This window comes from Hippocampus bargibanti, linkage group LG14 (assembly GCF_051943395.1).
Source record: "Hippocampus bargibanti isolate YZ-2025 linkage group LG14, ASM5194339v1, whole genome shotgun sequence".
Taxonomy (NCBI): Eukaryota; Metazoa; Chordata; class Actinopteri; order Syngnathiformes; family Syngnathidae; genus Hippocampus; species Hippocampus bargibanti.
The window spans coordinates 7,512,121-7,538,936 of record NC_142747.1 but is presented as its reverse complement, the minus strand read 5'-3'; the positions used below and the strand labels follow the sequence as shown (position 1 = coordinate 7,538,936).

The 26,816-nt window shown below is 41.0% G+C and overlaps 2 protein-coding genes across 7 annotated transcripts; both read right to left on the bottom strand.

The window, feature by feature from the left end:
* Positions 1–48: 48 nt before the first annotated feature.
* Positions 49–15,831, bottom strand: siral1 (SIR2 antiphage like 1). Of its 5 annotated transcripts, none has more exons than XM_089013155.1 (7): positions 14,882–15,310; positions 14,543–14,632; positions 13,832–14,084; positions 6,280–6,507; positions 5,567–5,695; positions 1,046–1,343; positions 49–336 (listed from the first exon to the last, which is right to left on the bottom strand). In XM_089013155.1, exons 2-7 carry the CDS (start codon positions 14,623–14,625, stop codon positions 314–316), a joined length of 1,014 nt encoding a protein of 337 aa, XP_088869281.1. In that variant the 5' UTR covers positions 14,626–14,632; positions 14,882–15,310; the 3' UTR covers positions 49–313. The 5 variants fall into 5 exon arrangements, with proteins under 5 accessions (XP_088869281.1, XP_088869282.1, XP_088869279.1 ...); XM_089013156.1 differs by having other exon boundaries at positions 49–341; positions 14,882–15,309; XM_089013153.1 differs by lacking the exon at positions 14,882–15,310 and adding an exon at positions 15,766–15,831 and having other exon boundaries at positions 49–1,343.
* An 827-nt stretch (positions 15,832–16,658) lies between these two features.
* On the bottom strand, positions 16,659–24,855 carry hacl2 (2-hydroxyacyl-CoA lyase 2). Of its 2 annotated transcripts, XM_089014221.1 has the most exons (15): positions 24,164–24,855; positions 23,857–23,946; positions 23,328–23,594; positions 22,905–23,032; positions 22,550–22,800; positions 21,851–21,950; positions 21,660–21,757; positions 21,393–21,529; positions 20,985–21,119; positions 20,771–20,885; positions 19,396–19,565; positions 19,229–19,299; positions 19,078–19,149; positions 17,588–17,693; positions 16,659–17,522 (listed from the first exon to the last, which is right to left on the bottom strand). In XM_089014221.1, exons 1-15 carry the CDS (start codon positions 24,195–24,197, stop codon positions 17,344–17,346), a joined length of 1,953 nt encoding a protein of 650 aa, XP_088870347.1. In that variant the 5' UTR covers positions 24,198–24,855; the 3' UTR covers positions 16,659–17,343. The 2 variants fall into 2 exon arrangements, with proteins under 2 accessions (XP_088870347.1, XP_088870348.1); XM_089014222.1 differs by lacking the exon at positions 24,164–24,855 and having other exon boundaries at positions 23,328–23,523; positions 23,851–23,975.
* Between the last annotated feature and the right edge of the window lie 1,961 nt (positions 24,856–26,816).

Sequence of the window (26,816 nt, the reverse complement as noted above, 5' to 3'; positions counted from 1 at the left end):
TCTCTCTCTCTCTCTCTCTCTCTCTCTCTATATATATATATATATATATACAGTAAGGAATTGGTTTTCATAATTAAAAAAAAAAGGTCTATGGCATTGGCACAACATGGAGAATTTCAGGGAACGTACTGCCAGCTTTCATAAATGCTATCATGTCGTCAGCTTGTCAGCAGTGAGTACAAAGACCAACAGCAGGTAGCTTTGACCCCCGAAGGAGCAAAATACTTTTGACGATCTCGCACTCCTGACACGCAGAAAGAGAACAGTCTTTGTTTGCCCAAGTGGAAAACTGGTTTGCGGCCGTAGCGTGATGTCAGCAAGAAGCAGCTTTCAGTCCTAACCTTGAAGGAGGTATGTCTGAGAGTTAAAGCCATTCCGTTGCCCCCACCCTCCCCCATTTTAAAACCCTGGAAATACAGATAGAAAGGTGTTACAGTAAATGAACTTTGGCACATCACTCAAGTCAACAATCAAAATACAGTAAAGTCTCGTTATATCGATATTCAAGGGAGTCCGAAAAAATATCGATATAACCGGGACTATCGATATATCCGACCCTGTTTGCATGTAATTTTCTCCGTGCGTGCATAGAAATAGTATCGATATAACCGGGACTATCGATATATCCGATATCGATATAACGAGACTTTACTGTATAAGTAGGAGGTGAATCGCTCTTGTTTGGAAGAAAACTTCTCAGTGAGTGAGCGGTAAAATTGATCAATGATGCAATGAAGTTTTATTTGACCAACTTCATTAAACGGGGCAATACCACTTTCATTCGACTGTAAACATTTTTTTGTATAATCCAGCCCTAGGGGTGTTTCTTGTATCATCAACTAAACACCTGACCTATGTGTCAAATGTACAAAATTGTGATACCAACAGCGATCTTATTAGCCTGCATAGAGAACTTTTAATCGGTTGATGGAATGCCAGCAAATGCAAATAGTGTCTGTACTTTTTTTGCCGCGAAAGTAAATATAACGTCATGAAAATTTCCGAATTGCGATCCATCAAATCACATACAAACACTGTAACTTACCCCAGTCGTTTGTGGACACCTCTCGAAAGCAGATCTCATTGGCCAGACGCTCTAAGTACTCGGGCAGGTCCGAGTACTCGTCCCCGTAGGAAATCACTTTGATGCCTTTGTCCAGCATGTTGTCGCGTAGCTTTTTGAACTCCCCCACATCCTCGCGTCGCACAAGCATAAAGTGCTCCAGGTCAGACTTGTGCTTCACCGCCTCTAAGAACAACGCCTGGAAGGTCGTGTCGTCAACGGTGCGCCCGCAGCCCAGGAAAACAAACGATTTGGTCTCATACAGCTTCTGAATCTCACGCTGTGGAATCCAGTGGGAAGATGTGTCATTGATGTTGCGGATGCGAACATAGCAGACAAAACACAGTGTTGCCTTATTCCTGATGTCCGTGTTGTTTGTATATTTTTTATGTGTGATAAATATCCAAAAAAACAAATTAGGAAGGGGACAAAAACGTTTTCACACCACAAAACAGTACACTTTTTTTACACGTTACCATCCCATCTATTGTGATTCCACAACACAGTGCGCCATGAGAGATCATCATGTGGCACATTGATTACCAATTCAGTTGGACTTTTATGGATTTTATTTTTACAGTTACAGGTATGTACCACGGGTTGTACTAACTACAGAGGAATAAAGTTGATGAGCCACACAATGAAACTTTGGTAAGAGTAGTTGAAGCTAGACTAAGAGCAGAAGTGAACATTTGTGAGCAGCAGTATAACGTCATGCCGAAAAAAAGAGTACGACAGATGCAGTGTTTGCTTTAAGAATGCTGATAGAGAAGTACAGAGAAGGTCAGAAGGAATTGCATTGTGTCTTTGTAGATCTGGAGAAAGCGTACGACAGGGTGCCCAGAGAAGAGCTGTGGCATTGCATGAGGAAGTCTGAGTGACGGAAAAGTATGTCAGAGTGGTGCAAGACATGTATCAGGACTGTAAGACAGTTGTGAGGTGTGCTGTCGGTGTGACTGAGGAATTCAAGGTGGAGGTGGGACTCCACCAGGGGTCAGCTCTGAGCCCCTTCTTATTTGCTCTGGTGATGGACAGGCTGACAGACGATGTTAGACAGGAATCTCCTTGGACGATGATGTTTGCAGATGACATTGTGATCTGTAGCGAGAACGGGTAACAGGTGGCGGAGAAACTAGAAGTGTGGAGATATGCCCTGGAAAGGAGAGGAATGAAGATCAGTCGCAGTGAGACGGAATATATGTGTGTGAATGAGAGGGATCCAAGTGCAAGAGTGATGCTACAGGGAGAAGAGATTAAGAAGGTGGAGGATTTTAAGTACTTGGGGTCAACTGTCCAGAGCAATGGAGAGTGTGGAAAAGAGGTGAAGAAGCGTGTCCAGGCAGGCTGGAGAAAAATGTCAGGTGGGATGTGTGATAGAAGGGTTTCAGCTAGGATGAAAGGAAAAGTGTGGGTTCTTCATCTTCCTCACTGCCAGCGTCATCCTACACACCACCAACCTATGATGTCTGGCTACACTCTCACCAACCACTACTTTGCAGTCACTGATTTCCTTTAGATGGCGTCGTTGACACAAAATGTAGTCTACCTGTGTACTTCTGCCTCCACTCTTGTAGGTCACCCGATGTTCCTGTCTCTTCTGAAAGAAAGTATTCACAATAGCCATTTCCATTCTCTTAGCAAAGTCAACCACCATCTGTCCTTCAGCAAACCTGCCCATCACCTCCTCATCATCTTTGTTTCCTGCGCCAACATGTCCATTGAAGTCTCCACCAATTACAACCCTCTCACTTCTCGTGATGTTCTGCATGACTTCATCAAAGTCCAACCAAAATTCCTCCTTCTCCGCCAGCTCACATCCTACTTGTGGAGCATACCCACAAACAACATTGAACATCACGCCTTCAATTTCTAGGTTCAGACTCATCATTCTATCTGATACTCTTTTTACTTCTAAGACATTCCTAACAAACTCCTCTTTTAAGATAACCCCAACTCCATTGCTCTTTCTGTCTTCACCATGATAGAACAACTTAAACCCTGACCCTAAGCTTCTAGCCTTGCTCCCTTTCCACCTGGTCTCCTGGACACACAATATGTCTACCTTCCTTCTCTGCATCATGTCAACCAGCTCTCTACCTTTACCTGTCATTGTTCCTACATTCAAAGTTCCTACTCTTAGTTCTATACTCTTGGCGTTCCATCTCTCTCTTTTCCTCCGGGCACACCTCCCTCCTCTCCTTCTTCGACCAACAGTAGTCCATTTTCCACTGGCACCCTGAAGGTCAACAGTACCAATGGCGGCCGTTGTTAACCCGGGCCTCGACTGATCCGGTATGGGATTCATAGGTTTGATTCGCATATTTGTTTTGGCAATTTTTTTTACGTCGGATGCCCTTCCTGACACAACCCTCTGTATTTATCCGGGCTTGGGACTGGCACAATAAGACACTGGCTTGTGCCCCGTTGTGGCTATGGCTATATATATATATATATATATATATATATATATATATATATATATATATATATATATATATATATATACACACACAGTAAAGTCTCGTTATATCGATATTCAAGGGAGTCCGAAAAAATATCGATATAACCGGGACTATCGATATATCCGACCCTGTTTGCATGTAATTTTCTCCGTGCGTGCATAGAAATAGTATCGATATAACCGGGACTATCGATATATCCGATATCGATATAACGGGACTTTACTGTATATATATATATATATATATATATATATGTGTGTGTGTGTCAACAAGTCAAAAAGCAACAGGTGTCAATTAAGAGCCATCAACGACCATCACACATGTAAATAAAGTGACTTTATTATACAGTGCAGTGTATTTCTTTCATTACAATAGCACATTTATTATACATAGAATTGAGGTATGTTGTGTGTAGTTTTAAGGCTTATTTAGTTGAAAATTATATTATATGGCGACCTGAGAACGGATTATTCTCATTTTAATGGTTTCCTACGGGAAATTAATTTTTGGGATACACACTTTTCGCCTTACACACTCTGTCTAGGAACCAATTACGTTCGTAAGCCAAGGCCCCACTGTATTGGGTTTTAGGACTATATAAACATTCAATATAGCATTAGAAACCTTAAACTCACTTCTTTCATCAGAGAAAAATAGTTAATTCTTAAATTATATGGCTCTGGATTTATAAGAGCTTCAAATGAAGGCAGCTGTCCAAAATACGATGCGATACATAAATATTAGTTTATATAGCGCTTGAACAACAGCTCATGAATTGAATTGAATGAAGTCCAAGATGGCGCCCGAGTAGGCAGCCGTCAGCAGGTGCTCTCATGAGCCTTGCTTTTTTTTGTTGTTTTTGTCTTTTTTTTGTGTGTTTTCTTTTGTCACCTTGTACCGTTGTGCGTCGTGTGGAATGGATATGGATTGTTTTTCAGCATTTTTGGCCACGACATTCATCAAGGAGGAGATTGTGCTGAGCGGTTGCGCCTTTTCGGCAGCATGAATATGCCAGTACTGTTTTTGAATGGGAGGAATGTCGGTGCTATTCGACTGGCTTCGCTGGACAGCTCTGGGGCCATTGTGCTTTTTTGCGCCTGTAATGGGCAGCATCTTCACAGCCCCGCTTTGTTCAATGGAAAGGTCAGTGCTGTTGGACAGTCTGCGGCTGGATGGATGCATGGCTTGAGGAGCCCGCGATAAGAAGAAAGGCGCGTCAGCGCAGAGCGGCGATGCAGATGTGGAACTGTCGCGGCTTGGAGTTGCAGCAGATTTATGTGGGACAGGAAATGTGAGACAATCTCTTTTTGTCAATGGATGCTACAGCTGCGTGTTTGCTTTCAACATTTAGCTTGTAGTTGACGTGCACATTCCAACATGATGTCCCTGATCCACTGGTGAAAAGATGCTTTGATCCTCTCCTCCTTCATCTAGGACTGCTTTATGTAACAAAGAGGGTACAGAAAGTGCTAAAGAATGAATGACTCTGTGTGTGTTATATTGTCTTTGTGTTGTCATATTATTTGTTTTTGTTGTTGTTTTGACTTCAAGATGGCGCCGCGAGAGTGGCTGCCTTTCCAGCAGCTCATGTATTTTGTTTTTCTACTTTCATTCCTTTTATCACTTTGCTGCTGTGAAATGTAAATTTCTCCACTGCAAGACTAATAAAGGCAAATCCAAAGCTGGAACAAAGCGCTACCAAGGAAAGAAGGGAAACTGCCCCCTTGTGGAAAATAAAAAACATTACCACAGGCCATGGCTTTATTGGCACTCAAGTATAAAAAAACAACTCCCGAACAAATTTGGGAATGCCGCTATACGTCATACTTTCAATTCCTGAATAAATTCGTGAATAGCTGTGAATGAATAAACAAGGCAAAATAAATTACAAAATTTTATTACAAAAATCAGTTGGAAAATATTTGTATTTCTAAAAGGGTTTAAAAAATAAAAAAATCATCATTATTCATTTGGGAAAACTAATGTATTTAAAAAAGTGTTAATAACACATACACACTGAACGGCATTGAAAACAACTCACCATAACTTCGGTGTTCCTCAGTACATTCTGGTAGCCAGCGGGGTGCAGCACAATGCCACACGGGTTAGTGTACACGCCATGGATGTGCAGAACACTTAACCGTCGCTTCTCCTGAGCCCACTCCAACACCTAGCCACGAGTAACAGCAAACACATTATAACAGTCCACTGCACGACATCCTGTTCTGACTGGTTTGGCGGTGTGGAGCAGTAAAAGGACATTACAGCCCCCGACATAAATACCATGACTGAGAGGCACAACGGTAAGTCACCATAGGGAATGTTCAACATTTGTATTTTATGATGATGACACATTTGTTTTACATGCAAATCAAGTAATTTGAGACTCAACCCGGCCAATCCACCCCACCCGTCCCTTCCAAACAGAATGCTATTTTAAGTGTGATCGTTATCAATTCGGACAACATTGACCCAGGAGGAACTTTGTTAAAATGCGATCCTGGTGACTAAAAGCAGAAGATCAGGCTATTGGGTTTGTAATCGACCAAATAAGCTTCTCAAGTGCATTACTTTAGCATTTCAAGGTTGTGATTTTTTTCTTTTTTTAAGTGTTCCGAGCCAGACGCGGTAATAAAGTCTTTGTTGACGTACACGCTCCAGCGAACCTTGCTCTTTTTTTAAATTGCTGACCAGTTGCAACGAGGCTAGACTTTTCAATCAATACCTCAGCAGAATGTAAACAGGAGCCTTTACTTTTTTCTCGTCTGTCAGATCCAAAGACTCCAGCTTGGTGCCTTGATGGGCCGCGTAGATTTCCAACAGGTTGTCAAAGTTGGTGGTGAGAACCAGCGCCCCGCTTTCCATTAACTGCAGCACGGAACGCAGCAGATGTTTGCCGGCATGCTCCATCTTGCATTCCAAATCGTCAAACACCTCGTACAAGCAGTCCTTGAAGAATGTAGATCGTACATTGCCTGTTCTCTGAAAACAATTATGTTGACACATTGTTGATGTTCATTAAGTAAAACAAAAAAAAAAAAACGCTCTTGCGTGACTGTAATGTGTACAAGCATGATTACTATAAAATGGATTTTTATTCAGGAGTGATTTAAATTTTCATGAATTGATATGACGGTTAACTCATTCACTGCCAGACGATGTGATAAAATGTGTCCACTCCAGTGCCACTCAAACTGTAGGACCCAGAGAATATTGAGTTTTAGGACTTCATAAACATTCAATAAAGCATAAAAAATAGTTACTTCCTAAATTATATGGACCTGGAGTTATCTGAGCTTAAAATGGGGGCGGCGGTACAAAAGGTAAATACTGCCCCCTCATTGGAGGGAAAAACATTGCTAGAGGTCTGACTTTACTGCCAACCCCCCCAGAAGAAAAAAACAAAACCCGAACAAATTTGGAAATGGCGCTCGACGCCATGCTTTTAATTGTTGAATACATTCGGAAATGGCAGTGCATGAATTAAGAATGAAGCACCCACGGATAAAAACACCCTTAAAACTATTCTGAAACCGGCAGCATGTAGAATACTAATTGGATTACACCCGAGTTTAAGGTGTTACTTATCTCATGTCACCTAAATCCCAGCTGCATAAAGTGCCCCAAAGGCAAATCTGTAATTTTATTGGATCTCCTCTGTGTTAAAGTAATTTAAAAAATGGCATATGTATTTCTGCATGGAAGCTATAAATGGCAAACTATTGTGACTCGCTGGAGTGACACTTCGGTCATCAAGAGACGCTCAACTCTGGGAGACGGTCTTGAAGGCGATTACCCAACTAATAGGCTAAACAGCTTGATTAGATGGGGAGTCAAAGTATCCCTACCCTCCGATAGTCTTTGAATCCGCATCGAATATTCATTGCAAGTCGAATATTCATGAGTTGACTGGAATTGGGCTTGTACAGTTTTGGGAAAAGTTGTCAAAACACGTCCCGTTCACACAGACCTGCACATCATTTTTGCCGTGGCCGCCAACCAATTGGCAACTATTGATTGTTTACTGTCTGTTTCTTCACAGAGTACTGGGCTGAGTCACAGGGCACAAATGATGCTGAATGTATCAGAGACTCTCCATTGGTCACGAGAGATCTGCCAAAATGTCTCAATTTAACTCACTGACAACTCTGTTATTGCAACAGTGCTATTTTCAGAATAAAAAAGTGTTATGAAAGCTTCACTCAAAATAAATCTAGTTTCTGATTGTGTCATATGCTCGTCCGCATTCCGACACTTTGATGTCCAACATTTTGAGCATTTTTTCCAGTGCGCAACTTATTCTCATTTCAAATGTAATTAAGCAAAGGAATGAAGTTTGAAATTCAAACCAATTCTGTTCCGTTGAGTGTTGTGTAAGGGACTTCCACCGACAGCGGCTGTTCTAAGTTCTAGCGTATATACCATATTTTCTGGTGTATAAGGCGCACCCAAAAGCCTTCATTTTCTTCAAACGAAGATCCTGCGCCTTAGACGCATGTGTGCTTTATATGTGAAGTAATATTGATCTCAACAGGTCTCGCAACTACTGTCAGCAGCCACGACTCAATTTCCCCCTGTAGAAGGAGAAGTGCGTAACCCCAGCCTCCACTGTAGCACAGTATAATGTGGTGTGCTTTTGTTAGAGAATAGACAGAATAGAAGTTATCATATTTAAAGGTTTCATGCTGTTGTATGCATAGTTGGCCGAACACAAGTCCCACAATGAAAGCACAGAAAATCTGGGGTCAATCTGAGGTGAACAGACACAGCCTGTTAAACTGTCATCCTCAGGTCAGGGATCTGGCCTAGGGCGGAATTTGGGACCTGGTAACTCCTTCACAGGAAGAGCCCATTAGCCAGGTTATAAATTTATCAGTTCATGGAAAGACAACCCATTAAAATGAGAAGGTTTCTTCAGCCGTCACCTGTACTTTTTTGAAGGTGTCGGACGTTTCGCCTCCTATCCAAGAGGCTTCGTCAGCGAACTAAAGTCTTACTGGTCGTATCGGCCCTATTAATATATCCCTAATGTCCAGACATGGCGGCGCCGGACACAGCTATGATAGGTCCCTACTCTCAGGTTGGGGGGAGCAGAGGACCAGTCCCTGTGGCCCTACTGATTGCTCCTACATTCCTGACTAACGACTGGCCTGTTTGCCCCACTCCCTCCGGTATCATCTCATCAGCATTACGAATGTTGCCTAACCTGTGTTGCCTAAGCAGGCTATTGTATGAACGATCCAAATTGAACCTCACCCCATGAAGGAAAAACTGGTTATTGGTGTCCTGAGCTGACTCATGTGGTTATACAATTTGTTTGCCACTTTCTGTATTCTCTCACACTGATCATGAACACCTGGTCCCAAGACTGATACCACTTGTTTTATCACTTGTTCCACACTTAATTATGTTTTGTATTTTCCTGCATAAACTGCTCATTTTCTCATACTCCTGACAATGTATCTTACACAACATGTTTCTCTGAAAACACCTGGTCCCAGGGCTGAGGGAGGGGGGGAGAAATGACTCATCTCTCGCGAAGACAAACTGGCCACTTGTTTTTGCGTGAGTTGGGTCTATAAAATGGGGGTTTCCTCAATACAGGTTGGAGTCTGCTGTGAACTGTGCACGAGTGACCAGCTCTTCGGTTTTCCAGATTACTCTACCGGGGTGTTTCGCCGGCTCTCCGCCCTCTGTCAACGGTATGGTATACTATTCTGGATCTGAACTGTGATGTTGGAATCTTTACGTGGGGGGCATAAAGGTGACAGTTTGTGTCTAGCGTAATTACTCACGAGGGGAAACATAGTGATGTTGGAGTGTTTACGTGGGGGCATAAGAGTGACGGCTTGTGTCTAGCGTAATTACTCATGATGGGAAATATTGTGAAATGCTGTGTATTTTATCATTAGACGTATGGGAAATGTTGTGAACTGCTGTGCATTCTATCATTAAAGGTCATTAATATATATATATATATATATATATATATATATATATATATATATATATATATATATATATATATATATATATATATATATATATATATATATATACAGTCGTTGTTTGTGGTCATTTCTCTGCTGCGATCTCTCCGAACCAATGATAAGGCAATTTTTCATAAAACACCCCACCAGACCGGTTTAATGAAGGATTTAGTTGGTTTATGAGAATCGCTTCTTTTACTCCCCTTTCAAACCATCTATGTTCTTTCGCTAAGATTTTAACCTCATTGTCGTCAAATGAGTGGTTGCTAGCTTTTAGGTGCAAATGTACTGCCGATTGAGGCCCACTAGTATTATCCCTGCAATGTTGATAAAGTCTTTTTTTGAGAATTTGTTGAGTCTCCCCAATGTACTGCTCTTTACAATTTTCATTCTTACAATGTATCGAATAAACTACATTCCTTTGTTTTTCATTTGGCAGCCTATCTTTTGGATGCACTAATTTTTGCCTTAACGTGTTTATCGGTTTGAAATAAGTAGGAATTTTGTGTTGCCAAAGGACTCTGTAGTTTTTCAGAAACTCCTGCAATGTAAGGTACTGCTACTTCTCTCCTTTTTGTATCTTGAGAATTTTTGGTTTCATTCCCTATTCATTCTTTTTGACATTTGCTGAGGGTACCCACAGTTAGTGAGTGCTCTCCTGATATGTTTTGACTCCTTTTCTCTACCTTCAATGCTTGTTGGTATTCGTTTAGCCCTATGCTGGAGGATTCTGATAACTCCTAGTTTGTGTTGTAAAGGGTGGTTAGAATCAAAAAGTAAGCATTGGTCAGTGTGCGTCGCCTTCCTCAAGACTTCTCTTTTTAGCGCTCTGTCCTCTTTTATAATTACTTTACAATCCAAGAAGGCTAGTTGGTTCTCTTTCATGTCCTCACGAGTAAATTTAATGTTGATGTCTACCAAGTTGAGGTGATCTGTGAAGGATTGAATTTCTTGTTTTTTAATTATGACAAAAGTATCGTTCACATATCTAAACCAGTGTCTAGGTTTTGTCCCCGGGAAGGATGTGAGGAGAGAAGACTCATCGTAAGATGCCAAAGTTTCCTCAGGTTCCAATATAAGGTCTTTGATCCTCTCTACAACAAACCCTATTGTGTTCTCTACGTGATATTCTGTGTAACCAACCAACGGAGCTAAGATAGTTTTTAAATATTTGGCTACATTGTATGTAGAGGAGTCAATGCTACGAACAATGGGTCTGAGGTGGAACCCTTCTTTATGTATTTTTGGCAGGCCATAGATACATGGCGTGGCCTCTCCCGGGTATAATCTAAAATACAACTGTTTGTCTATATGTTTTCCTTTCTCTAACTTTTGGAGAAGGTCTATCATTTCTTTCTTGTATCTATTGGAAGGGTCCCTTTTTAGTTGCTCATAAGTGTTAGAATCACTGATTAACCTATTTATTTTGTCTTCATAATCCAATGTGTTGAGAAGCACTGTGCATCTGCCCTTGTCTGCTGGCAAAATAGTAATCTTTTTGTCTTTTTGTAGAGAAGTTAACGCCTTTCTCTCTTCTAATGGTATGTTGGACGGAGGTAGTTTGGCACTACTGAGAAGGGATGATATTTTAATGCATAGATCATCTGCCTCTGCATACGAAAGTTTATTTTTAATAGCCGATTCAGTAGCTGTGATGTAATCTATTGTAGGTATTGTTTTAGGAGTTACTGAGAAATTTAAACCTTTGGTTAGTACAGCCTTTTCTGTCTGTGAGAGATCTCTGTCTGACAAATTTTTGATCCAATTCTCCCTTGAAATCTGCTAATTCCTAATTTTTCGCGTGTTTACCAGTAGCTGAGATTGTTTCAGTAGAAGTAATTTTTGAAATTTACCCTTTTGTCTCTCTTTGGTTTTGCTGTGGTGCCTCATGTATCCGGATTTAGTAAATTCACACACTTCCTGATATAATTTGTGGGTAAATTTGGTTTGTAATCGCTGATAATAAGTTTCTATTTCTGACTGTTTTTTATCTCTGTTAAGTCTCCTAATTCACAAATTTAGTATTTTCCCAGTATAATTTTGTTGCATTTTATCGGCTAAGTATTCAGGTTCCAGGGGTGCTTGCTTCCAGCATTTAGGAATTAACCGGCTCTGTCTACATCTAAGATTGAATGAATCTGAGGTGGTTCTTTAAGTCAGCTAATTTAAAGGTGGCCTTTTCTAAGTTACGTACCAGCAGAAGGATGTCTCTCCAAAAGTTGGCAGCAATACGTCTGTGTAAGCTCTCAGTCGTACAGGAGTGGTCCATCGATGAGAAGGTTTCTTCAGCCGTCATCTGTACTTTTTTGGCGGTGTCGGACGTTTCGCCTCCTATGCAAGAGGCTATCCTTCAAAAAAGTACAGATGACGGCTGAAGAACCCTTCTCATCGATGGACCACTCCTGTACGACTGAGGGCTTACACAGACATATAACCCATTAAAATGGCTATGTACTGTTGGTTTATGGATGTTAGTGCTTGGGATGTCCAAGGGTGTGGTATTCAAATCAAGAAGACACTGTTTTACTCATGTATCACTTAAATTTGCATATACAGTGATACCTCAGCTCACGAACTTAATTGGTTCCCAGATGGTGTGTTTAAGGCAAAAAGTTCGTCTACCGAACATTTATTTCCCATAAGAAACCATTAAAAATGAGAATAATCCGTTCCCAGGTCCCCATGAACATAATTTTCTACTAAAGTTTGAAAATCTACCATTCATTAGGGGTTTCAAAACCTTCCGCTTTGGAAGCAGGTGGTTTCGCTCCGAAAATGCAGTTGACACAGATGCGATGATCCCCACACAAAGTAATCACAGAGGGTTGCCTGTTCAAGTCGCATACAGCAAATTGTGAGCGGGCTCGATGTCTGACTGTGTATCGAACTAAATGCAAAACAGCTCGTGTTTGTTCTTTCTTTCCTCAAGCAAACAGGTCTGGAGTACAGCGGAGTGAAAAGAACAGGGCAGAAAAAGCCATAAAGAGTTATTTGCTCCATTTGGGACAGCGGGCTGAGGGGTTGACACAAAGTGAGTTTTATCAGCGTCAAAAGTGCAATGAGACATGACTAATGGGAGACAAATGCAATTACGCTGCATTTACTTTTATGAAATGTGCCTTCACTCAAAAAAAAAGATTGAAAAACACCGGTTTAGTACAACGAGATTTCCAGGGCAGTTTTTTATCTCGTTGGCTACGGGCATGCCGGTAGATGACAATAAACGTTTGAAGTAGGAAGTTAGTAAAACAAGTTCCTCAAATCATCACAAATGTTCACAGGTGGATGATTGACCTGGGCGTCACAATACTTTGATTTTGTGTGAACGTGATTATGTGAACCTCTTTCAAATTATTGCATTCATACACCTTTTAAAAATAAATGTAACTGAGCTTGTCATGATGCCAAAAGAAATGTTAAATAATTTGGTGTTTTCTGGATTTTGAATGGGAGAAAGGTGCGCATTTCTCCCCATCCAAAACAGTAGAGACAGGCGACCACTAATTGTCTCTGAGAAGGTGATTGCAACCACCTGGGAATGGCCAATTGCCGCTGGGACCTGATTGGCCAGAAGCTCAGGTGAACTACCTTTGAAACCAGACTGATGAAGTCACTTGGAGGAGGAGGAAGAAGAGGGAGAAAGGACAGCCTGGAGAGCAGTGTTACCTGTGGTCTGCCGAAAACCGACATCCATCGTGACTTCAAATAAAGAAAACTCGCAATACCCTTCCTGGATCTGGCTGAGTGAACTTTTATCATCTTTCCACCTGCTTGCTGTCTCGTCGCATAACATAGCTGCTCAATATAATGAAGTGAAGGCAACAATTCAACATCGATCATAAAACAACAAAACCAGATTGCTGTGAATGTGTAGAAAATCGCATCATCTCCCAGCACAAGCTGTAATCTCACTCTAAATGTTTGCCATTAGATCAGAGGCATCCAAACCTTTGCTTAACTGAACAGGCAATGTTTGAAGTAGCAATTTAACGTAGGGACCGTGTGATAAAACCATGTCAAGATAAAGAACTATTTGCAGTTGTACAGAAAAAAATCCTGTGACTGTAAAGTGTTTTGAAAGGCGCTTATAAATGAAATTTATTATTACAGTAAAAAATGTTGAAAAGTGAGTTATTTTGTTATGTTGCGGTCGTATGCACATTAGCTGGATCTATTAATGTAGCATTTTGATTATTGGCTCTCTTGATTTTGTTTTTTAAAAATTAACATGGTGCATGGAAACACAACTTTCGTGATCTTGAAGCGACGACACGGCAATGTGGAAAATAAAAGTAAAAAAAAATACAAACACTTACCGGGGACAGTTTCTGAATGAGGTCATGAGCCACATGCACCAAGTTTTTATCTTCCTGCATGTGCTTTTGGAAACGCCGACTCTCCTCTTCTTCGAGTAAGTCAAAGTCATTCGCGGCATCCAGCAGGGCTTGAATAAGGCCTTTCCAGGAGCGGAGAGCGGGGACCTGCGGGGCCACGGCGGAGCTTATCCCAGTGCCTATCACCAATACAAGCTCGGGGGCATGCTTTGTCTTCAGGCTGGGCAATAGCTTCCTTTTGGACACAAGGTTATAAAGGCACCCATAAGATATGGCTTTACAGAATCAATTACCTGAACAAGTCGCGAGTTACTTTTGTTGTGAGCCGTTCGATTAAAAAAAATACAGGAAAAGTCACTCCCAAACCGTTTTTTTCCAAGAAGGATCACCCAGCTTCAGAAAGTCGGTGAGTCTTGACTACAAGTTGCTAGCTTGAAATGTCACTTTTGTGACACCAGACCTGGAGCTTTTCTCACACCTTTCGAAGACATTGTGTACAGAGAGTTGATGTTTTTTATGTGTTCTGTTCCATTGTTATTATACGGGAAATGTTCTGAAAAGTGTTTTTTTGCAGCTGTTGTGAAACCGTTATCAAAATAAAAGTGGATTGTATTGCATATATTTTTTGTTTACTTTTCAATGACTTCTGGGTGTTTTTGAACATAACCAGCGTTCACAACAAGATATGCTTACCTGGGCTTCTTTCCATTTGAATCTGCATCCTGAGAATCAGCTGCAGTTCGTTTCTCGGTTTTCACCGCTACAACAGAGGCCATTCAGCACCTGGAATCATCAAAACAATTAATGCCAGACCACAAAATAAACTTTTCCGATGGTTATCATTATACAGTCAAACTAAACAATGGACGAGGATCTCTGAGTCCTGATAAAACCGGAAGTACACATTCGGTGCATCTTCTGTAATAATGAGACCCAGGACTGAGTAAAACATTCAAGCGCCTGTTGTTTGGGACATTTCAGGGAAAATAACGAGCGAATGTAAACGTTCTCATCTGCATCTAAATTACGTACCTTTATTTTTTAAGGGAGGAAGCGCCCGTCTTTTTTGTAAGTCTGTTCACTGAGAATTTCGTATAATTCCAGTTGAGTAAAAAACAGTCGTACAACTCCTGGCAATGTCCGTTTTTTGGAATCGAAAAAGTCCACGTCATCAAGCATTTGTAACAAGAAGTGATGGGACAAAACCGGGCTTCCAATGTGACGAAGCACCGAGCTAACTTGACTGTAATACAGTACTCAGCACAACTGTTGCTGTCGCTGTTGTTCTAACCTTGTTTTAAATGCCACGGGAACACGGGTTAACGTGTCATGGTGGATAGAGAACCTGAAGGACCCTTCGTAAATGGCATACAGACGTTTCGAAATAAGAATTGGACAACGCAGAGGATCAACACTGTTCGATGTTGAGTTCGTGTCTCGTGTGAGAGGCGAGAGAGAGAGAGAGAGAGAGGGAACTAGTCGGTTGAAGTCGCCGCCTGTGGTGATTCTGCGTCTTGTCTTATGATGTGTTCAAGTGCATTACGGATAACAAACACGGCTCTTTGACAGTACAGGTACCACAGTACAGTGGCGTGTTGGAAAAGCTCGTGCATTTCTTCAATGAAGACACCGCTCATTGTATCATACAAATCCAATAGAACTCGCAGACACGGCTGAGCTCAAATCGTGTTCTGTCTGCGCGTTCCCGTTTAGTAGTTAAATAATTATCTCACTGCTTTTTTAAAATTGTTTATTTTATCACAAGTCTTCCTTGTTTTAGTAGCCACTCATCGTTTTAGGATACATTTTTATCAACATAAAGAAAATCCGCGAGAGAGAAGTCCCGACCCGAACGCAATGAATGACATTTTGAGCCCGACGCGAAATTTGGGTCGGGCTCGCGCTGAACATCTTACCTCCAGTTCAGATCCATTTGTGAGCAGTTGAAATGAAGACGTGTCAGTTGCGTGTGCTCCTTTCCGCTTGCAACATCAATATAACTGGCCATTGTGTTTTCATTAATTGGTATTCATTTTTTAAAGTTGAATGAGAATATGAAAGCACCACGGTTGAAACACAATAAGATATGTGACGTCAGAGGCAAGCGTTCTCAGACTATAAAAATAAATCTTGTTTACTGTATTCCCTTTTGTTTTATCCTAAACTAAATCTATCCTCTCTATTAACATAATTTCCAACGTGTATTTTTACTCACTTTTAAAAAATAGCTATGATCATTTTCAGTCAGCACTTTATGAAATAGATAATAACTACCATATTTTTCACACTGTAGACAAACACGTTTTCATAATTTGGCCGTTCATATGATTTGTACTGTGATGCTAATTGTCTAATTATAAATTACAACTAAGACTGGCACCCAAAATCCCGTTCCCTAATCTCATTGTCTAGAACAAATGATTTAGAGTTGGATTTGAAACTTCCTTCTTCCAACCAAGGTGAGAATTTTGGTCATACTGCATTGAGAAGGGCCAGATGAGGTAGCTTGCTCATATACCTCCTGGACGTCACCATGGTCAAGGTGAATCACATCCTGATTGGAAGAAGTCTGCGGGGATGACCCATGACACCCTGAGAGACAACGTTGCACGGCTTGGCCTGGGAAAGTCAAAGGAAGAGATGAACAAAGTTGCTGTGGAGAACAAACTCTGGACCCTCCTTCAGATGCTGATCGCGCGACTCGACGCTGGATAAGTGCAAGAGAAAGAATGACCAGCCGGATGATTTATCAAAATCATACAAAATTATGACAGTGTTTGATGCATTATTAAAACAAAAGTCAAGCCAGTCTTTTTTATTTGTCAGTTTATTAGATAATGAAATGTAACACACATTTGCGATCAGGCATTCCAAAAAATTCCTTCATACATGAGCCTACAACGTGCATTCGCCTTGGAACCGATCATGGACATCTATAGTGCAATATATGATGCAGATTGTGAAGGAGGAGAGGGCAGGAGCATTTGAAACTCTAGAAATACGACAAACCCCCTCCAGGAGAAAGTGCTCCAAAAATCACGAAAACACTCAAACCTGAAATGCTCATCCGATATAAAAAGTAGTATTTGTTTGACTGACTGCTTCATGATTGCTTATGGTCTTGGAGGACAAACAACTGGCCCCTGAGATGAAATCACATCTATCTACTGAAAACGACATCATTTGTGTATACTGTATTACAATCATATATCATCAATCTATATTATTGTTAGCCTGATTATGATCAATATCATTTGAATAATGTGTCTTGAAATTTAGAAAAAAATGTGTGGCGTGGCCAATAGTATAGTTACGAAAAAATCATTTTTCCCCGTGCGGATGTCCCTTATTACAAAAGTAACCCTGTAAGCAGAAAAGGTTCAACTGTATGATTAAGGCATTCATGATCCATTTTCTTCCAAACTATATTAAAAAATATATAAAAATTTAAAAAGCCATTGGTACATGCTGGTTATGCTCAGAGCACGTGAACATTATACAGAGATGGAGCCTTCTCGAAAGTTAGTTTTGCCGATCAGAACATTAAGAAGTGTTGCTTTGCCCATTTGGCTTTCCTTTCGAGCTTCCTCAATGATGTCCCCGAGCCGCTCTGCATCCTCACGCCTTATAAGGTAGCCTTTACCACCATACCCATCCGCCACAGTGTGATAATCTGCAAACAGGGAGGGCAGTCAGATCCATTGGAACACGAGAGAGAACCTATCATCAAACACCAACCTGTAAATGCCAGGCCACATGCCACGTTGCTGCCCAAAATGGGAACCTGTTCTCTGGAAATCTGACTCCAACATGCGTCATTTCCCACCACAGCAATAACTGGTGTCTGTAAACACAAGAGAATTACAGTCGTATTTAAAGGGCAACCAACGTCACTTTTTGGTTTTTTAACTGACATCAGAAAAACGTTTTAATGCATCTAAAATACCCAAAACACGCAGTATGACATTTGTATTCAAATGCAAAACACCAATAAAAATGACTTAAAGTGTCCAAAATCTGCCAAAAAAATTGAAGTGCGAATTGGGCATTTTCAGAAAGTCCCGCCCCCAGTTCGTGACGTCACGCCAATACATCTTGCATTGCTGGAGAATCCAAACAATGGCTTCAGATTCGGAGAATATGCTTTCTTGTTCCACATCCAGTTATGAATATGATTCAAATAGTTCTGAAGAGGAAAGCATACATGTTTGCAATCGATTAAAGAATTATATGTGCCATTTTGAGGCAACATTGGGGGAAAATCTCTCACCCAAAAAAAAGAGGCACAAAATGGCGACCTCCAGTGGCCACCTCTGCTTCCACAGGCTGATAAATTAAAAAAATCTATAAATGATTAATTATGAATTAATAAATCTTCTGTTGGCTTTTGGGTGCAACACGGTTCTCAGACCAACCATGTACAGCAAAATCCATTGACGTTGATGAAGGACTGCTACAATGTGTTTTTTTTCTGTCAGGGGCCGGTCCTTTCATGACGTCACGTACGGACTCATCACCAACTCAAAAACAAGACTTGCTAAATATTCAGAGTGAGTCTTAAAACATAAAATATAGCTATATGTGGTGGAATCTTATTAAAATACGCCCAGTAGAAGTCATTTGAAGCCATTTTACAAATGATGGACACAACTTGTCAGGAGACGTCGGTTGTCCTTTAAGACATGCATCTCCAATGCAGATAGAGTGCCTTTATTGTACTAACATTTCCATTTCTTTTTAATTGCCTGCCATATCGGTCACAAAAACTGTTTTTTGGGGGGGGTGCATGTGTTTTTTTTCCTTGTATTTACCATTGTTTTTTTTTCCTTCCACTTATTCAAAACAACAGATCACCATCGGGAATAACAGAACAATACCAGTAGCATCATTCTCAAGAGTGGAATTCCTTCAACAACAGAAGAAAAAGAATCAACTGACACAGAACGCTGCAGAAACACATATGCACAGATAACACTTTTCAAAGGCACTACCCCTTTCCCAAAGAAAAGCCGAAAGAAAAAGAAGAAGAAGAAAGGCAGTACGCCTTTCCAAACGGGGAGTCAGTGTGGTTGTTTGTCCGTGTGTGCCTACACGAGCCTACTGCTGGAAGACAACTGGGTAAAACTGATCGGAAAAAGGATGTATGGATATGATGATTGACTTTGATTCTCATAACCCACAACTCTCACAACAGAATCATAGAAATGTAACAAACATGATGAATGTACCTTATGTCGAGTAAACGTGTCAAACTCAGCAACACTGTATCCGAGGGAACCGTCGCCATAGACAATCCACACCTAAAATGCACGGGAGGTCAGATTTCATTCATGGAGCGTCACAAGCAGATGGATTCTTTTTCTAAAAACTTGCATCCACCTCTGATTCAGGCCGGCACAGTTTTGCCCCGAGTGCGAATCCTCCTCCTACGCCCAGCGTTCCAAAGGCCCCTGTGGGGAATCATTATTCTACTTATTCAGTTATTTTAACTGCAATCCTTAAAGAGATTTTCACATCATGTCAAGTCCAGAGAGGAGGCAACGAACCTGGATCGAGCCAACGCAACGGTGCCCGCGGCCTCAAGATATAAGCGGCACTTCCTACAAAATCCCCGCCATCTGCTACAATGATACTGTCCTCTGACATCTGCTCATCCAACATGTGAAGAACCTTCAAGGGGTTCAGGTGATGCTCCGTCTTCTCATTGGCTTTATCCCTTAAAAGGAAAAAAAGACAACAATTTTCATGAAAAATGACAGAAGTGTATCAAATAATACAATACAATACTGTACAACACATATTGATTTAAAGGACAACCGACGTCTCCGAACAAGTTGTGTCCATAATTTGTAAAATGGCTTCAAATGACTTCTACTGTGCGTATTTTAATAAGATTCCACCGCATATAGCTATATTTTACGTTTTAAGACTCGTGCTGAACATTCAGGAAGTCTTGTTTTTCAGTTGGTGACGAGTCCTCACGTGACGTCAGAAAAGGACCGCCTCTTGACCGTAAAAAAGACGCATTGTAGCGTCTTTCAATCACGTCAATGTATTTTGCTGTACTGTTTTTCTTGAAACCCTTGTGTTACATCCAAGCAGAGGGAGTCCAAGCTCCATGCAGGGAATGTATCAGCCTGTGGAAACGGGCTGATTCATTCCTCACAGGAGCTGGTCGCCATTTTTCTTCCTCTTTTGTGGGACGTTACATTGCAGTCCAGATGCCTCAAAATGACACGGAAGGACTTCTTTAATCGATGGCAAACATGTATGCTTTCCTCTTCAGAACTATTTGAATTATATTCATAACTGGATGTTTAACAAGAAAGCATATTATCCGAATCTGAAGCCATTGTTTTTAATTCTCCAGCAATGCAAGACGTCTTGGCGTGACGTCACGAACTGGGGGCGGAACTTTCTGAAAATGCCCAATTCGCAGCTCATTTTTTTGCAGATTTTGGACACTTTAAGTCATTTTTATTGGTGTTTTGCATTTGACTAAAAATATCATACTGCATGTTTTGGATATTTTAGATGCTATAAAACGTTTTTCTGATGTCAGTTAAAAAACAAAAAAGTGACGTCGGTTGCCCTTTAAATAGCGCTTTAACAACAACAGAAGCTGTAGCAAAGCACTTAACATGGAACATACAGGAAATAAAGCAGTCACAAAGATAGTAGAAAGCACGTGTGAAACAACAATACAACAGCACTCTTCCAAAATCAGCAACGGAAACATTTGATACGGCCTTCTTGATACTTGCACAATGTACAGTTTTTTTATGAAACGGTTTTGCACATTTACAGTATACAGTTAACATTTTTATTTTGCTATGCACCCACCCCCTTTCAAATTGCTGCTGTGGACTGCAAATTTCCCCATTGTGGGACGAATACAGGTTTTCTGATTCTGATACTGACCTATTTATATTTTCTTTGATCACATCTCTCGCTTTGAGGGTTTGAGGCCATTCTTCCGGACATCGATGACCCTTTAAGCCTTTGAAAAGCCGTACTAAAAATGAACCGGCGTCACCTACAGTAGACAGACATTTTAGCAATTGTGAATCCAAGTGACATTTTTTTTTGAAAAAAGCTAATTAATTGAAGAATCAATTAATTGTTATGAACACACCTTGAATTGCGACAGTTGGTGTCCAGAACATATCAGAATTTTTGAGCAGCTGCATCCTGTCTCTGTTGACAGCAATGATCTTACTACGTCTGTCCAGAACTTTGCCGTAGCCCAAACGGAAGTCGCACACAGTGCCTGCAAACCAATAAAAAACAATCAAACTACTCAGTATTTTTCGAAACAGATTATTCACACTATAGATTGACTGAATAAAGAAGATAATTAACATCCTGTGGCAAGATAACAAGGCTAGCAAAAACGTGTCTGTTTAATCTAGCATTGATTGGGCCCAACAGGACAGATCAAGGTCCAAATAAATACGATATATCATCTGACAAGCATTTGTGGATGAAATGTCACAATATTAAAAGTAAGAGGTGCCTTTTGCTAGTGGACAAAACGTTTGACCTGCAAGGACCACGACATCAGCCTCCTTCAGAGCATCACGTCTGTTTTGACGAATGTGGATTGGGCTGTCTTTCCCGAGCAAGCCTCGAGACATGCCCCCAAGGAAGCAAGGAATGCCCAATTCCTCCAAAGCATGCCTGTAAAGCCATCAAACAGATTAGATGGGATACTACGCCTCATTTACCTACATGGAATAAACATGCCCAAAAACAGTGAAGCACAATAATTACATGGACAGTAGAATGCTTACGCCAAACATATTTTCACCTGAGCTCAGTAACTGGTGTTGGTGGTAGCGTGGCTTGACTTCCGAGAAGAATAACAGGCTTCTTGGCTCGGCTTACCAGTTCAATACACTTTTGGACCTAATGTGCATTGCAAAAAAATTAACTAACTAACTAAATAAATAAAATTTCCCTGCTGTAATCACACTATGTTGGGGGGGGGGGGGTACATACCTGAGCATTTGTGGCTTGTGGAATGTCAATGGGCAGAGGTGAAACATCTCTTGTCTCCCAGGCACCAGCAAAAATGTTTGTGAGGTGGTTGTTAAGATACCTAGCAAGCATGCATTAAGTTTCATGCATCATATACAGACAGTGCAATTCAATAGATTTTTAAAAATGTCCAATGGAAAGCGAGCACACGCTTCAGCACTCGCATATTCAAACATTTGCAGATGTTTTTCCCCCCAATATTTTTCAAAATATTAGCGTATTTTATGGGGAGGTGGAGCCAAACCGCATTTTCCTGGAAAAGTCTCACTAATAACATTTTAGAGTGGTTTAAAAATTTATAAATCTAATTTCAAAAATATGTTTTTTCCCATTACGTCTGTGTAAGTGCTCAGTCATATAGGAGTGGTCCATCGATGAAAAGGTTTCTTAAGCCGTCATCTGTACTTCTTTGAAGGTGTCGGACGTTTTGCTTCTTATCCATGAGGCTTCGCTGACAAAGAAGTACAGATGAGAGCTGAAGAAACCTTTTCATCGATTTTTTCCCATTAGTATCTTTCAGGCAGAAATATTCCTACAGCTCCGTGATCGGCTTTCATCTACTTGTTCAGTTGTGCTTCATGTTGTGGTCAGTGAGTGCAGGCAACCTACAAATGGAACCTAGCATTTGTCAATAAAATAGAGGGAGAAAAAAGAACATACCAGGAGATAATTTTTCCCATCAGGCCTTTGGGAGGATTTTTAACAGCAAACTCTCTGGACACCAAATGGTAAGGGTACAGAGTGTCAATGGGGAATTCTATAAAAACGGGCCCAGGTGTTCCAGATTGGGCAACAGCCAGCGCCTTTCTGACAACGGGCACGATTTCTCGAATCATTCTGATGGAGGCACAGAATTTACACAGAGGCTTAAACAGAGACATTTGGTCAATGTCTTGCAGTGCGCCTCTGCCCTGGAACCCATAACAACAAATAGCAGAAAAGGTTTGGTTGGCACATTTCAGAAACATTCATTGCAGTCATTATACACTGCCACAACTTAATAATTTGACTGTACTTGAAGAAGTGTCCCGGCAGCCCCTCCGATGAGCAACAAGGGTGATTCCGCCATTTGAGCGTTCTTCACCGCTGTCACAGTGTTAGTGAGACCTGGGCCGGCAGTCACTGCAGCTACACCAACGGTACCTGAAATGGGAAGATAGTCAGGAAAAAGATAAAATCATTAGATACACGATAATTGTGGGTTCAACAAATGTTCCAGGGTTTAAAATCAGGAGTGTACACATCACAGCCATTCGTGCTTGAGGAACTTGCAGCGTACACTATAAATTTCACATTTAACACGGCTTGTGTCGTTTGCTAGTTTACTGTTCACACCTTTTGTTTTCAACCAATCGCACATCATTAACACCCTGTGAATGAAAGACAAAATCCAGACATTCATTCATCATCATCTGTACATGCCGTGATAAAAGTGCACCTGAAAGTCGCGCCACTGCATCAGCAGCAAAGACAGCCGTGGCTTCGTGCCTGGTGTCCACAATCCGGATGCCCACTTTCTCGCAGGCCACCAGAATGGGCGAGATGTGTCCACCAACCAGAGTGAAGACATATTTGATCCCATGGGCACGCAGGACTTCTGCCACGCTTTCGCCGCCATGCCTGGGACTGTTTCTCTCAGTCAGTGGGATGTCAAGAAGGGCAAGATTTGAAACATCTGGTGTGAACTGATTTACCACAGCTGCATCTATAAAAAATATGTGCGCCATTCCCAGAATGCTGGGTTGTGACATTGACCTTTGTGTTCGGAAGGCATGCAAAGTCGAGTGTTAGCTGCACTTGATTAACACGTCACAATTGTTAGAGGAAATGACACTGTGAGCACAAAGTACAGTATATGGGGTATTTGGCTTCACTAAAATGGCGATCACCATTCTAGCTGTGTAGTAAAAAATAACTCGAAACAAACATGATACAGAAATTGATTTTATGAATCTGTGAACGCTTACCTTGTGGAACAACTGGTACAGTAAGCCAAGTCTGTTGGCACCAAATACAAGTGCACTTAGAGAAAAACACCCAAGAATGGCCACGAGGGACTCCATGACAAGAAGAAAGGGAGAGGGACGGAATTAAGTTACACTTAACACTGAAGTTCACCCAGCGCTGATCAATGCTGGCTCGACGAAATTAATAGAGAACCAAAGCAAACAATTGCTACGTTCCAGATTGTGCTACTGTTGAACGTTTATTGTCGAGTCAGTGAACACGACATGGCTTAAGGCGAAAGGTTAAAACGGTGGTGTCGTTACCTACCATGACAACAGTCTATACTGACAGTTCCATTCATGTCGTTAAATACGGAAAGAAATCGCACGACACGGGCGTTTTCGTTCAAAATACATGTCTAGTAATGAACGACAAGCGCAATTCTATGATTAAAACCAACTATAGTAAAACTATCAAACACTATCGCGAATACATTGAAATACTTCTCAACATTTACCGATATTTTCCTCAAATTCATATCACCAAGAACATAAAATATTTTGTTTTGAAAGAAATAAAATAAAATAAATTAGTTTCCGGTTAGTATAATTTTTGGGAGGGTGGTGACGCAAAAGTTAAACCACTGGTGGCCATCTTACGTTGCCATTCAATTAGCACGTCCAAAGTAAAAACTAAGACATTGATTTATCCACGAAGTTCGATGCAAACGGTTAAGTGTGTTCATTGAGACACAGCAGTGTGCAGACAAACCCATTTAAACCCATTCTGATATATTACATTAGCTGGAAATTTAATGTGTCTAATGTTTGTTTAGCGACTGTACATAGACACTAATACGGTGGCATGAACGCATTAATTGAGACAATTACGTGATTGCTTTAGGAAAAGCATAACCATGATGTAGAACAGAGACGAAGGTAAATATATTTTTTTGTCGTGTCAATAATATCCTGCAGGTGGAAGTGTTGTACTGCAATTCCATGTTAGTGAGTGGATCGATGGCAGGCAGGGATGGTTTTCTTTCATAATACGTACTTTCTTTAGATTAGATGCCCTCGCATCCTTCTATTTTGATGAATGTGGCCACCGTAGGATAAAGTTTGTACAGCCCTGGTATACGGCATCCAAATTCAGTCCTAATCAAAAACGACCCTTTCATACCAAGCGCAACCACCGCATGACTCCTGCCTGCAATCAAAAGCACCTCGCACACTGAAATCAGTCAATTTGCATACACCCAGAAGACATTTTCACTCCATCAGCGTTGCGACATAGAACAAATTCAGCTTTCCATTTCAAAGTGTTTTTGAAAAGGCAGCTGCATTGAGGCTATAGCGACAGCCGAAAACAAATGCCAAACCTTAATATGTGCCCTCAATTCAAAGACATGCTGCCCCGGCACTCCAAGGTTCACCTAATTGCCGCAGTTCAATTGCTGAAGGAAACTACTTTTGACGGTGTAGAAACACAAATTCAGAGGAACATCCAAATTGTAACACAATCTGCAATATGATGTTTGCATCCAAGTTGGATTTTAAACTCAGCTTTTAGATTCCTCGAGGACTCCAAACTCCTCATCAGAGTGAACGTCAGCGTGTTTGTCCGTGCCCTGAGATGCCTCCTCGCCCCATTCCTCTCACTCACAATCAGCAGGGACAGTCTGTAATCACACGCGAAGCTAAATGAGCACAAGCGAACGGATTGATGGGTTCCGACATTTTTCTTTATCTGATGCAGAGCTCATCGGAAAGTGTGGCTGAGGCGAAAGAGGGTCAGGGAAGGCGGCAAGGGCATTTTGAGTCACAATGCCTGATGTTATCTTTTCGGGCATAAATGTTTCGGGGGCCTCACAGAGATGCTGCAGATGACCTCAGATGTGAAGGGAGGGTGAGTCTCAAAAAGAGGCATTGTCTAGTAAACAATAAGCATGCACACACGCACAAAGAGTCAGGCAAACCGTATATCGGCCCGGGAAGAATGATCTTTTCACAGCGTGACAAGAGTGACCCGGTATCAGCCATCGACTAGTCCAAAGGATGACTGTCCCTGTCGGACCTTCCAAGAATAAATAAATAAATAAATAAATAAATAAATAAATAAATAAATAAATAAATTTGTTTCCTCCTTCCAAACTCCTACATTCATATTCAGCTTGTTCTCGAATGCATCTCTGATTGAAGACTACCAGAATGTTTGAGCAAAATGTCCCTCGGGTGAGAATTTTCATGAATGTTTTAGTCCCACATTAAAATCTTTTTTTTTTCTCATAAGTCATGCAGGTTTAAATTCAAAGATTTGCATATTTTGTGCTGATCCTGGTGTTCGGGAAAAGATACTTTTTTTTTAATTTGCTTGAGTTGGAAGTTCCAGGTGCTAAGTGGAGATGTTTATAGTCCCTCAAAGACAAGTAAAGAAGAATGCGTGGGTGTGAGTTAGCTCTCAAAGCAATAATCCCTTCACTATAGGCTGACACATCAAGGTAAAGCAAAAGAATTATGAAGGAACATACTTTTCCCATGGGAAATAAAACAAATTGAATGTATGCGTTCAAGACTCAAATACCGTCATCAAAGTTTTGTTCATGATCCAGGCAATATTTCGATTAGAATTTGAATGGTTTCAACCGCCATGCACTTGTTAATTTGGTATTCCTGTGTGGGTGAGTAACCACAAATGGGCCTGTTAAATCTCTCATGATCAAAAAGGCAATTCTTCAAACGGCAGTGACTGGGACATATTTAACAGTATGCGCAAGGTCAGTACTGTTAGTAGCTTCTCTGAAAATCCTTCTCCGAAGTAAGATAGTATGTTGTTGATTGTCTTGGAAATATTAACCAGAATCATCTACTTGGACGCCTTCACAATCAATTCTGCGGGCCCTGGAGGATCAAATGTGGCGATCAAACTGTATCTCTAACCAATCGAGTTGGCAACCCAAAACGGGTACTGATGCCTTCTT